At 39.5% G+C, this 13010-nt stretch overlaps 1 protein-coding gene across 1 annotated transcript in view; it reads left to right on the top strand.

Annotated features, from left to right (window-relative positions):
- Positions 1-421: 421 nt before the first annotated feature.
- Positions 422-13010, top strand: part of CNTRL (centriolin) — a 55563-nt gene continuing 42974 nt past the window's right edge. Inside the window, exons 1-11 of the mRNA XM_056860142.1 lie at positions 422-661; positions 2429-2562; positions 2658-2788; positions 3484-3625; positions 4849-5035; positions 6556-6749; positions 8004-8051; positions 9271-9390; positions 10962-11184; positions 11389-11498; positions 12375-12569. Of these exons, the coding sequence (XP_056716120.1) occupies positions 448-661; positions 2429-2562; positions 2658-2788; positions 3484-3625; positions 4849-5035; positions 6556-6749; positions 8004-8051; positions 9271-9390; positions 10962-11184; positions 11389-11498; positions 12375-12569 (1698 nt within the window). The 5' untranslated portion in view covers positions 422-447. The remainder of the gene's footprint in view (positions 662-2428; positions 2563-2657; positions 2789-3483; positions 3626-4848; positions 5036-6555; positions 6750-8003; positions 8052-9270; positions 9391-10961; positions 11185-11388; positions 11499-12374; positions 12570-13010) is intronic.

Here is a 13010-nt window from a genome sequence, read left to right as displayed (position 1 = left end):
TGGAACAATCGGTAGCCAATTTGCTTTGCTTTTCGTAATGGCTAGAGACATCAAAATCTCTAAAGCAGCTTGCTTACTGATTCTCTCAGTTCTTTGGAAATAAAGTGCTAGTATCAGCTCAAGTATTTCTACACTTGGGGAAACCACAGTTTCCTGAAAGCAAACTAAGGAGACCTGCAGAGAGTAAGCGAAGATGGAAGGCACGAAGCCAGAGTTCGTTCTCACGGGCTGGATAGATTGCATCAAGTTTCCTAGTTTTTTTTTTTTTTTAAGATTTGAAAGGAAAGACCTAATGCTCTGTTGGAGAGCTTGTTTAAACAAACACGTTAAAATAAATAATTATTTTTTTATTTTTACATGTGAGCAGCTACTAATATTTGTGCCTTTGAAAATCTTGTGTCTACATGCTTGCAGCTTTTCATCTAGTAATATGCAGCATTCTGTGCAATGAGGAAAGGACGACCAGCAAGAGCATCGTTTGGAAACAAGCAGATGTCTCCGTCTCGCACTCAGAGTCCAATGAGTTTGAGCAGCAGGTCACCATCTCCACTTACCAGACAAGGAACTCTTGCTACTTATCTAGTTACAGAACAAAGGTATCCAGGAGATGTAGTTGAACAAAGTGATTTAGCAATTCCCTTTGAATATCAGGACGGACAAGGTATTGTAATTATAGTTGATCACACTTTAAATAGCTACATTTTTGGTTTTTTTTGTAGAATGTGGATGTTCATTAACATTATGTAAGGAAAGTATTTTTTTTGTGTGTTAAGTGCCATCAAGTTGCTTTCGACTCATGGCGAACCTATGAATTAATTACCTCCAAACTGTCCTGTCATTAACAGGTCTTGCAAACTGAGGGCTGTAGCTTCCTTTATAGAGTCACTCCATCTCATGTTGAGTATGCCTCTTTTCCTGCTGCCTTCCATTTTTCCTAGTAGTATTGTCTTTTCCAGTGACTCTTGTCTTCTTATAATGTGACCAAAGTAAGACAGCCTCAGTTTAGTCATTTTGGCTTCTAGGAAGAGTTCAGGCTTGATTTGATCTAGAAACCACTGATTTGTGTTTTTGGCGTTCCACGGTATCCGTAAAACTCCTCCTCCAACACCACATTTCAAAGGAATCAACTTTCTTCCTGTCAACTTTCTTTATTGTATTTTTAGCACTATTTAAATACTAAGGGCATAATCTACCCCAGGAAGCATAGCTGAGAGTTCTTGGAGGAATTTCCATGGCGCCTAATGGAGGTTCCTCTCCTCCAGAGTAGGTCGACATGCAGAGGCACATATGCGCTACAGTCCATTGGCCACTTCCTGGAACAGAAGGCAATCATTCATTTCCTGTTCTGCTATTGAAACCAGGGCTTCAGGAGAGAATTGGGTTCAGAGTTTATATAATTTTTCTTCTTATGCCCTGGGAAACAGAGGGAGTGCTTTGACCTCTTGTTCTGAGTAATCACCAGCACAATATGATGTGCATACCTTGGGAGACTTCATTGAACCCAATGGCAATTCATACTCACATAGTTAAATTGTGGAACTCCCTGCCCCAGAATGTGATGATGGCTGCTAGGGCTATCCATGGCTACTAGTCATGATGCATACCTATTCTCTCCAGTAGCAGAGGAGCATTCCTATTGTATTAGGAGCTGTGGAACACAGGCAGGATAATGTTGCTGCACCTGTTTTGTTTGTGGACTTCCTAGAGGCACCTGGTTGGCCACTGTGAACGGACTGCTGGACTTGATGGGCCTTGGTCTGATCCTGCATGGGTTTTCTTATGTTCTTATGAGATATAATCTGTATATGCTTTCAGTAATCTTTAAAATAGTCATGTGAAATATTGTGCTTGCATGATTCAGACAGTGCTAATTCTAGTCAGAATTAGATTTAGATTATTAACCCCAGCTCTTCCTCCTCAGCAGTAAAAATGGAACATTGTTACTTTTTGCATTCCCTTTCTTTTAATTCATTCCCATAATAGAAGTCAGGATATAAAGGTGGTAGAGCATGTCACTGTTGCATATTCAAAGTACTCTCTGATGCTTGACCCTGATCCAGGTTGGTAAATAACCACATTAATTGTATTAGAGCTTCCAGGTTTACTACACATCTTAAATGAAATAGCAAGGGATACAGACATCAGTGTTGACTTCAGACCTGGTTACAAATTTGGAACCAGCAGACATCTGTATTTGATAAATCTCAAAGCTTTAAAGTCAATGTGGTGCTACCTAGTTAAAAGGCATTCATTTAATTAAATTTCAGGGTGTTTATTTTTCTGAACTACACCTAAATTTTCCTTTCAAGGAGTTCTTAAGCATGCCTTTACATTTGAAATATAACATTGTCCATTATGAACCACAAATTTTCTTGCTACATTATTTCACTGTAGCTTTGTAAATAACACACTGTATTGTTGATTTCAGGTAGCAACGGAATCAGTCCAGGTATTAGATACATAACAGAGCCTCTTATCAAGAAACTGTCCAAACAGGAAAATGTGGCGCGTATAACTTCTCTGAATCTTTCCCTTGCAAAAGATGGGGGAAAGAAGTTTAAGGTACATTGTTGTCTCTCTGTCTCTCTCTCTCTGTCTCTCTCACTCACTCACTCACTTACACAGGCTAATTTACTATTTTAATGTTATATTTTCAGTACATAGAGAATCTGGAGAAGTGTGAGAAACTTGAAGTCCTTAATCTCAGTAACAATCTGATCGAGAAGGTTGAAAAATTGGACAAACTTTTAAAGCTACGGGACCTCAATCTGTCCCACAACAAAATAAGGTAAAGGGGGGAGGGAATTAGGAGCTAATAATTATAGAGCAAAATGTTGCAGACATTTTCATGTCATAAGGTAATATCTTAGGTAATGCAATGGCATAGGCTTCTCTTTCATTGAGAGAACCAAAAGTTACACATGCTACACTTGGGGTTCTGTAACTTTTCCTATGGTGTTTGTTGTTTTTGCCACACAAGAGAACTGCAGGCTGCAATTATAAGCACTCTGATCTGAGAGTAATAATCATTGACCACAATGGTCTGAACCCAGATATATCGTTCCAAAGTTTTAACAGCACTTAAGTCTTTAGAAAAGAGGGCAGTGTTGTTTGCTGATTTCCTCTTCCCACTGCAGATTTCATTTTCAGTGCAATTCTACAGCCGCACCATTCTAAGTGTAGAAAGCAGACCCTCAAGAACAGGGTAGGGGGCAAACAGTGCAATTTGAATCTGAAGTCAATGGATTCAGTGCAATCCTAAACAGTTACACCCTTCTATGTGCCCCCTATGCTTTTCCTAAGCATCTGCTTTCTGCACTGTGCATACTTACCCTATAGTCCCTGTCTGGGACACACTGCTAGCACACTGCTAGGAAGGAAAGATTGTGGAGCTAATACATACTAGGTACATGTTGTGGGGGATGCAACACTTGCTGTGAAACTGACTCTTTAAAATGTTTCCCTTCCCCCCCCCCCCCCCAGTAAAATGGAAGGTATCGAACACCTACACAACCTGCAGAAACTGAACCTTGCTGGGAATGAAATTGAGCACATCCCAGTGTGGATAGGGAAGAAACTCCGATCCTTGCGCACCTTGAATTTGCGACAGAATAAAGTATCCTCAGTAAGTGATTTCAACAAGTAGCAATGCTTACTTAGTGTTTTTGTTTTGTGGGGTTTTGATTATTTCTCATTTTCCTTGTTTGTAAGAACAAATCTTTTATAAAGCAAAAAATATATAGTTTCCCCATATTTCCAATACGTGCAGATTAGAACTGTGTGGGCAAAAACTACAGTAGTAGATTTCAAATTGCTCCAGGGTTTGTGGGAAACTTACTGGGGATTCATTGATGAGAACATCAGTAATGGTGAACTCGTCCCTGAAATACAGTTTGCCCACTTCCATCATTCTCCCCGTGTAATGTGCAGCTGTAAGAGACTCTTCAGGTGAATTTTAGGTCACATTCTCAGTGCAAGTGGAACACCAGTGAAATCCGCTAAATGTACCCTGTGCCCCCAGATATGCTGAGTTTTCCCTAAAACTTTCTCCAGGACCCTCTGGGGTTTCATAGCAGACACAGGAGTTCTTGAGCATAGAATGACGTGGAAAGGAAAACTCAAGCATAGAAAGTTTTTAAAAGCAAGAGTTGGATAGCCTTTCTGTACAATCGGTAAAACCATGCCCCCACTTTTATTTTAGCTCAAATTTTCTCTATTTTTATCCTGTCTTTCCTCAAAGCAGCTCAGGGTGCCATACTTCATTCTCCCCTGCCCAGTTTATCCTCACAACAGCCTCGTTGGATAGATTAGGCTGATTGGCTCAAGTTCACCCAGTAAGCTTAATTGCAGAGTGCAGACTTGAATCCAAGTTTCATTGGTTCTAATTCAGCTCTCACCACTGCTGGGATGAGCTAGAACAGTTTAGTTGCCTTTTTTCTGTTAAGCAAATACACTCCCATTTTTGAGTGGATTGTCTAATGTTCACTCAGTTTATTTATTTATTTTGCTCAGGAAGTATATATGGCACTCCGCTGAGGAATGCAGCAGTCTTGGTGAAAATGTAGATTTCAATAGGAAAATCAAAATATAGCTCTATTGTAATTTTTGACTTTGGGTTGTATTCATGTAACTTCCTTTTCAATTAAGAATTATTTGACAGGCTTTAAGATTTTACTTAGCGCATTGTGTTATGACAGAGTCATGATATCTTGATGGTGACATCCACATGTTCAATTTTAACATATAATGTGTGATCTAATAGAGTGTGAAACTGTGTCTATTAGCAGAAAACTGAGCATGATTTGTGTTTGAAGGATTGTTTAATTATTGTAATATTATTTCTTGCAGCTCCATGAGGTAGCTAAATTGAAATCCCTTAAAGACTTGACTTCTCTGCTCCTGGCTGACAATCCCATTGCAAACCTACCTCATTACCGTCTTTACTCAATTTTCCATTTGAGATCACTGGAAGAACTTGATGGACACCCAGTGACAAATTGTGACAGGGATGAGGCTGTTTTGAGGTTTAATATAGGTAAACATGATAATCATACATTTCAGTAATTAAAGTGAGTTGTACTATATTTGTCAGACTGAGCAAAAGCGTTGGGTTTAGTAGAGAAACAGGGTATTCTAGCAGTAACATACAATAATGGCCAGTGCACACATCACTTTTTTAGGGACAAAAGAAGTTTGAAGTGTACACCTAAACAGGTAAAGTGAGAAAGCAACAGACATTTGTCTGCCTGTTACATTTTTATCTTGCCCTTTGTCCAGGGAGCTTTAGCAGTGTACACGGTTCTTCTGTTTTATCCTCTTAATCCTATGAGCTAATCTAGGCTGAGAAAGAGAATGACTGGTCCAAAGTCACTCAGAGAGCAATCCTAAACAGGTCTACTCAGTGAGACTTATTCCCAGGATTGCATTGCCAGTGAGCTGCATGATCCAGGCATTTCCAGTTCTAGTCTAACTTTAATAGCTACACCTGTCCATACTCTATCAAATGAGTATGCTTGTTGGAGAGTCCTGATTGAATGCGGAACCCTTTTGAGTGCCCGCTTGATGGTCAACTCAGATTTGCTGCTGCCTAATGTGTGAAATTGTTCTAAATACTGGAATAAATTGGTAGGATTTGATCAATATTAATTGTAAAAAATTATTTCACTTTTAGAATACAATATCTATAAAAAGCATGTTTTCCGTTTAATATATACTGTCTCTGAATTGTTCTTTGTACACTATAAAGGTAATAAATAATACTGTTTTTTCATGGCTCTGAATCATTCCATTGAGCATTATACAAAAGAACATTGGAATTGATTGTCCCCCAAACGAGTACATGCGGTGTAAACTCTGCTGACATTTGCAGCACTCTTGGTGAAAATGCCGATTTCAGTAGGAAAATCAAAATACAGCTTTCCTAAGTAACTTTCAGTGCACTCCTGGGGCCGAATCGCCTTAGGAGGCAACGTGACCCCTATGCCGTCGTCCAGGCCACTTGTGCTGTGCAAACTGATGGACGCCGGCATAGTGCCACTTATGCCCATAACCAAGGCCCTTATTTAAATCAAACAATTATTTAAAGAGAGATTGAAAAGCTGTTAATAAACAAAAGTGTTCTTTAATAACTATCGGTGAAATAGTTAATAAATAAAAGTGAACTAATAAGCATTTGAAAACTATGATTAGACAGAAGCTTGAAACTATCACATTTATTTATTTAATTTTAAAATACAACCATGTAAATTAAGTATTGTGTTGAATTCCTGGCCCTTATTGTTGAGTATTTTAACGATTAGTCAGATGGCAGTAAGAGCCACTCTGAAGAATAGTGAAATTAGTTTTCTACAAGGCATATTTCTGTAAATTGGGACTGTGACACTTCATATTGGTTTCTGTCCAGTTGCCCCCTTTAACAATGGATATTGTGAGAGGGAGACAGTAACTTAAAATTATTAAAAGCCCTGAGTATTGTATTCGCTTGATTCTCTGCCACTAGTAAAGGAACACACCAATGGAAGTTTGCATGATTTTCTGGCTTTCTTTATTTTGCAGAAGAGATAGAAAATCTAGAAAAGGACTTGGAAAAAAACATGAAAGAGATGGAGGACCTTAAAAACAAACAGACCAGCCTGCTTGAACAGTTACAGCAGCAAGATGACTTGAACAAATTGTTAAAACAAAGAAACACGCAACAGAAACATAGTTATAAAGATTTGGAAAGTGAACTGGACACAAAAAATGAACTGGTAAAGCAATTTTGAGTATTTTCTTTAAAATTAGAGATTTTAAAATGTTTGTGGTGTAAAGCTAAATCTCAGTGAAACGATGTTGCATTACATGGGAGAGACTGGTGTTTAGTTTGTTTGGGGGATCATTTAGTTAACATTTAAACTGCTGTAATCCCACTCATGTCGATTTGACTACTTATTGAAATATGCAATTTATCTGGATGTAGTTCTTTTATGACATTCTGCTCTCGGTGAGAGAGAGAGAGCGCATATTAACTTTAAAATATACATGTTTTCTATACTTCCTATTCTGATTAACATTGTTGCCTTTAGATAGTTGGATTAAATGTTGTTTATTGGTCATAAACTTAAGATGCTGTATATTTTGTTTCCTACGGCATCATATCTCCCAGTTGTTTGGTGAAAAGTTGAGCCTATTATGTTTTAAATAAATACCTTTGGTTTACTTCAGATGTTGTTAAAGATAACCCTATCATTTTCATTTCTGACAGTTAAGTCCACATTTATAAACTAGCTTGCTAAGATTTGCTTAGAATTCTTAATTGCTGTCTAATTGTTAATTACAGCGTTGCTTAAGACTCAGCTTTAGAATCTTAATTAAGATTCTATGCATCTGGGATTAATGAAAGCTGGTTTAAAAGAAAGATTAGCAATTAGAGAACTAGAAATTATGAGGCACAATCTTTATGAGAAGTTCTCTTGCACATTATCCATTGTAGTGAATGGGAGCATGCTTATTTCAGTGGGGCTTGTGCAGGAAGACTTCTCAGGGGGTTGTGCCCATTGTTGCTTCAACCATGACTGAATGAACAGCATGTCTCTCGAAACAGATTAATTTTCAGAATATCTGGCATCCTGTATTTTTCAGCACTATCCACTCTTGTCCGTCTGGATGACAGATTTTGCTTGCCTCTCTTTCCTTTAGCCAATAGCTCGGTTTGTCCCAGTTTCCTTACTGCTGAGCCTTTATTCCACATTAAAGGTAGTCCTTGTGTGTACAGCTTGACTACATATATTTTGTTTATTGTTCGTTCTAGGATTTGTTTGCATGGACTTGTTTCAGACTCTCCCAGTGAAGTTAAAACTGAACTTGTTCTGCAACTGTTTGCTTGAAACTTTCCTGTTGTGTTTTTTTTTCTGAATCAGAATTTTTGCATGGTGTCATATACTTTGATTTAGAAATTTAATTATTTTCCTTATTCCAATCTTTCCTTTTTCTGCCCTCTCTCTGTCTCTCTTTTCCTGCCTCAGTTCTTTCTTCTGCTACCTACTGGAACCTTGCTGCATGCTGCCCTTCAGGTATCCACCAAGAAAAACTCTTGGAATGAGAGAGAGCCCATAATTCTTAGTTAGCAGCTTAGAAATACTAGGGTAGTGGCAGGCCCAGCAGATTACGTTCATTAATGTGCTTAGTTTTCCACATATATTGGAAGTACATTGGAAATAAATGTATAGATTTGTGGAGATCCAATGCAGATATAACGCTTAACCATAGTAAATATTTCATGGTTAAGAATTGGTGATACACCAGGGTGTGAAACCATGGTTCAAAGTGCGTTTGAAAACCTGGTTTGGGTTAACCATAGTGAAGTGGTATATCTGCACCAAGCTATGGTGTAGACACCATTGTGGGCTGTTCCCAGTCTCTGTCTAGAAGGTGATAAGCAGGACTAGTATCTGCCAGTACACACCAGGTCATAGAAGGGCTTAGTTCAGCAATGTAAACTGTGACTTCACTATTTACATTTGCAATCTTAATTAAGGTTAAGACAATAAACCATTGTTAGTTTCAGCTAAGGTTAAGTATTATATAGTTATCTGGCAACAGTCTTTGGACATTTGTATGCACAGATAGACTTGAAAAATATGAGACAAACACCATTTTAGTTCAGTTGTCTCCTGTTAAAAATATTTGAGCCAAGCAGAATAAAAATGCACTTGGATCCTTTATTCAACTGAGAAAAATGAATATAATGCAGTTAGGGCAATTTTGTGAAGATGGCAGCCTAGGGTTTTTTCCTCAAGGTCTTATGAATTGAGTAACTTGTTACATTAGTGTGTTCCACTGTGTATGTAATTTATCATTAGTGTGTATGATGCGTTATCATTATTATATATATTCATATGATTTGTGTTAGACAGTAACAGTGTATTCCTAAACAGAGTTACTTCCTTCTAAATCCATTGAGTTCAATGGGCTTAGAGGGGTATAAATTTGCACTGTAAAATAGTGTGATCTAGTAAACCTTGTTCGCAGCAGGATCCTGTTTTTCACTGTGGATAGTAAAAGAAGAATGAGTGAAAGGTATTCCATAGCTGGCAAATGCGAAAGCCTCTGGTTCTTACTAGGGACAGAAACAGCGTTTAAGGGATTTGTCACATGTCTGGGGAGGAAATCTATGTTTTTACTGTTAGGTGATCTTAAGTTGTTCATACACTTACCCATCACATGGAAATTCTACCTGCATTCACAATTTGCTTGTAAAACTAACATGTTGTTCCTGGCATTTTGCATTAGCTAAAGCAGAAGACAGTAGAATTAACCAGAGCCTGTCAGAAACAGTATGAGTTGGAGCAAGAGCTGGCTTTCTATAAGATTGATGCCAAGTTCGAGCCATTAGGTTATTATCCAGTGGAGGTAATTATTTGAAAATGATATTCTTTATTTGTTTCTTGGGGAGGGGTCTCTTATTTCCTTCCAGTTTGCTATTTATGGTAATTTTATGGATTTTTTCATTAGAAAATAATTTTTACAGTAGTGTATGGTGAAATGAGAAGCTGAAATTCCCCAAAACATTTTATATAGTATGACAGAAGCACACAAGAAGAGAGGAAGAGTTCCCTTTTCCCTAAGTGCAGTGTTTATGTATTCATTAGTATACTTATATCCTGCCTTTGTATTTAAAAATAAATGCTCAAGGCAGTTTTGTATGGGTATTAAAGCCCATTCCTGAGCTGGCGACGTGCAGGGACGGTGGGGAGGAGGCGCCACCATGGCGCCTCCTAAACAGCTGCCCACATGCCGAAAACATTTTAAAAGCCTTTTTGCGGCTTTTTAAATTTTAAATGGGGCTTTTCGCCTCATAGAGAATAGCGAGGCTGCGCCTGCTAAAAAGCACGTGCAGCAATGCCATTCTTGGTGCCAGCGTCCAGGGCCGAAAGGGGACAGGAAGCTGCCTACCTGCAGCTCCTCCCCCGGGAACGCCCTGGGAACACTTCCTGGGATGCCGGAACATCCCCCTGAACGCCGGCGTGGGCCTTTACGCCGGTGGGATGCCGGCAGAAGGCCCAGCTGGTGTCCCGGGGTGGCAGCTCCTAGAAACCAGCATCTGGGCCTCCCTGCTGACGTTGGGGCCACTTATGGTGGCGTAAGTAGCCCAGATGCCTGCGTGGAGGGCCCCAACGCCGGCGCAGCACCTTCCTGGCCTCCTGAGGACTTTCATACTCTGAAGTTAGGAATGTGCTGTTATTGCTGTACGTCAGTCAAAATAGCATATTTACCATACAATCCTATGCAAACAATGCAGTCCTAAGAACACTTTCCTGCAAGTAAGCCCCATTGAAGAGATGTTAGTAGAATTCTGAGTAGACCTCCTTAGGATTGTACTGAAAGAGGCAAAATACTTGATGTATTTCTTCATGTGCTTAAACTAGTTTGCTCATGTTCCTCGCAACCACACAGCAGCCGCAGGGAATGGTGTTTTTTTTTTTTTTAAAGGAGAGCCCAAATGGGCTTGGAACAAGACCATGCAGAAAAGTATGCATCATGACTAGTATCCATTTTTACTAGAAGTCATGGATAGCCCTATCTTCCATGAACATATCGATTCCCCTCTTCAAGCCTTCCAGGTTGGCAGCCATCACCACATCCCAGGGCAGGGCATTCCACAATTTAACTACCCATTTTAAACATACTGAATTTTGTAGCACCTTAAAGACTAACAAAAATATTTTCTGGTAGGGTATGAGCTTTCGTGAGCCACAGCTCACTTCTTCAGATACCTGAACTGTGGCTCACGAAAGCTCATACCCTACCAGAAAATATTTTTGTTAGTCTTTAAGGTGCTACTGGACTCTTGCCCTTTTCTACTACTGCAGACAGACTAACACGGCTACCCACTGTGAATTATACTGAATTTTGTGGTTGATATGTCATAAAATCATTTAGTATCAATTTAAAATCTGACTGGCTTTACGTTATGTTTTCAGGATGTTGAACTTGATGATGTACCGGGTGAAAGCCCTTACATTGGGAAAGCCAGGTACAAAAGGAACATGTATGCCATGGAAGGTTACATCCCCAATAAGGCCCAAAAAATACAAGTGGGAGGACTGGAACAGGAGGAGCAACAAAAAATCCAGCAGCTTAAACTTAATCTTCATCAATCACTTGATGTAGAATTAGAGGAAAAACAGAGGAAGATTCAAGCAGGTAACCCAGGTTGTTGTTGTTTTTTTTCAGAGGAGCTTATTCAAGCTTGTGCTTTACCAAAGGGTGTAAAAAGCCTTGGAGCATCTTCCTGTATACTTCCTGTATACTTCTGTGGGTCATGGCCACTACTTTCTATCTCCTTTGTTTCTAACTGCAGCACCTTATACATATTTTGCATTTAAAACACTGTTTTCCTTTCCTCAGCCCAAGAAAGACTGGCTGAATTGCAAGGTGAAATATCCAGCACAGAGCAACGTGTTTTAAAAGCAACAGAGGAGCTTAACCAAGTCCAAAATGCTGTGGCTCAGAAAAAGGTATGTATAAATTTACTCGAAGCAGTCTGAAGATAAAGCAAAACAGTTGAAAGGACACAGGTGTACAGTTGTGAGCTTGTTTTCCTGTGCACAATTTTCAAATCTTAAGGATTTTGATCAGTATATTGTCGAAGGCTTTCACGGTCAGAGTTCATTGGTTCTTGTGGGTTATCCGAGCTGTGTAACGGTGGTCTTGGTATTTTCTTTCCTGACGTTTCGCCAGCAGCTGTGGCAGGCATCTTCAGAGGAGTAACACTGAAGAACAGTGTGTCTCAGCGTCAAGTGTGTAGGAAGAGTAATATATAGTCAGAAAGGGGTTGGGTTGAGCTGAATCATTGTCCTGCAAAAAGATACTTTTTGCAGGACAGTGATTCAGCTCAACCTAACCCCTTTCTGACTATATATTACTCTTCCTACACACTTGACACTGAGAGACACTGTCCTTCAGTGTTACTCCTCTGAAGATGCCTGCCACAGCTGCTGGCGAAACGTCAGGAAAGAAAATTTTGATCAGTGTTGGGATAAAATAGTAAGTCAAGGTGAGGTGCTTATTTACCATTCCTTAGAAACATAAGGTTTTGATTTTTCATCCTGTGTTTCCATAGATAACACCTTTGTTCCTTATAAGGAAGTTATAGCTGATCAACACAGTAAGTGCAGGATGCATTCTGTGTGTGCGGCGTTGGAATGAACTCTATAAGACTGTTGTTGTGTTAACTTCTAATGATGCATGGGGCTGAATGCATGTACCCGAATCTAAACTGATTCGGGCTTTGCAAAATGACTAAAGTCCAATTTGAAGCCAAACCCATATTTTGAAGGCTTTGAATGTTTTGTGTATCTCAGCCATAGTTAAGGTGTGTTTTCTGCATCCAGATGTCAGAAGCGGAAAAGGGGTGTCTCCGAGAACAGCTGAGCAACAAGATATTTCTCCTGAATCAGCTGCGAGAAGAAGCTGTGGAACTGGAGAAACAGATGGAAAAGCAGAGGCAAGAAATGGCCAAAAAAGAGAAGGAGTTAGAAGACTTGCAGTGTTTTATAGATTCTTTGGATCCTAAAGACCCAAGACATGTAAGTCTCCCTCCTCTTCCCCCGCCCCACATGGATGCACGGTGGTGGAAAGGGCTGTCAAGTAACAGCCCCCTAAGGGTTTTCAAGGCAAGAAACAAACAGAGGTGCCTCTGTGTAGCAACCCTGGACTTCTTTGGTGGTCTCCCTTCTTAGCTTCCAAGATCCAATGAGATTGGGCTAGCCTGGGCTGTCTAGGTCAGAGCATATGGATGCCTAGACATTGTTTAATTCAAGCTGAAGAAAACTACTTCTGCACTTGTTTCTGTGTAAAACCATTTGGGGGGATTCTAAGGCACAAACAGTGGAATAAGAAATGTACAATTTTATATAACCCTGCTTGTGTTTAAAAAAAAGAGCATTTTGAGTCATCTTGGAGCCATTGTCTCACATTATTTTTTAAAATACACTGCTTGAGTATTGCCGGTCGTGAAACAAACATCA

The sequence above is a fragment of the Euleptes europaea genome, chromosome 14, assembly GCF_029931775.1.
Source record: "Euleptes europaea isolate rEulEur1 chromosome 14, rEulEur1.hap1, whole genome shotgun sequence".
Taxonomy (NCBI): domain Eukaryota; kingdom Metazoa; phylum Chordata; class Lepidosauria; order Squamata; family Sphaerodactylidae; genus Euleptes; species Euleptes europaea.
Note: the sequence above shows the minus strand (reverse complement) of the source record. Positions and strands in the feature narration are given on the sequence as shown.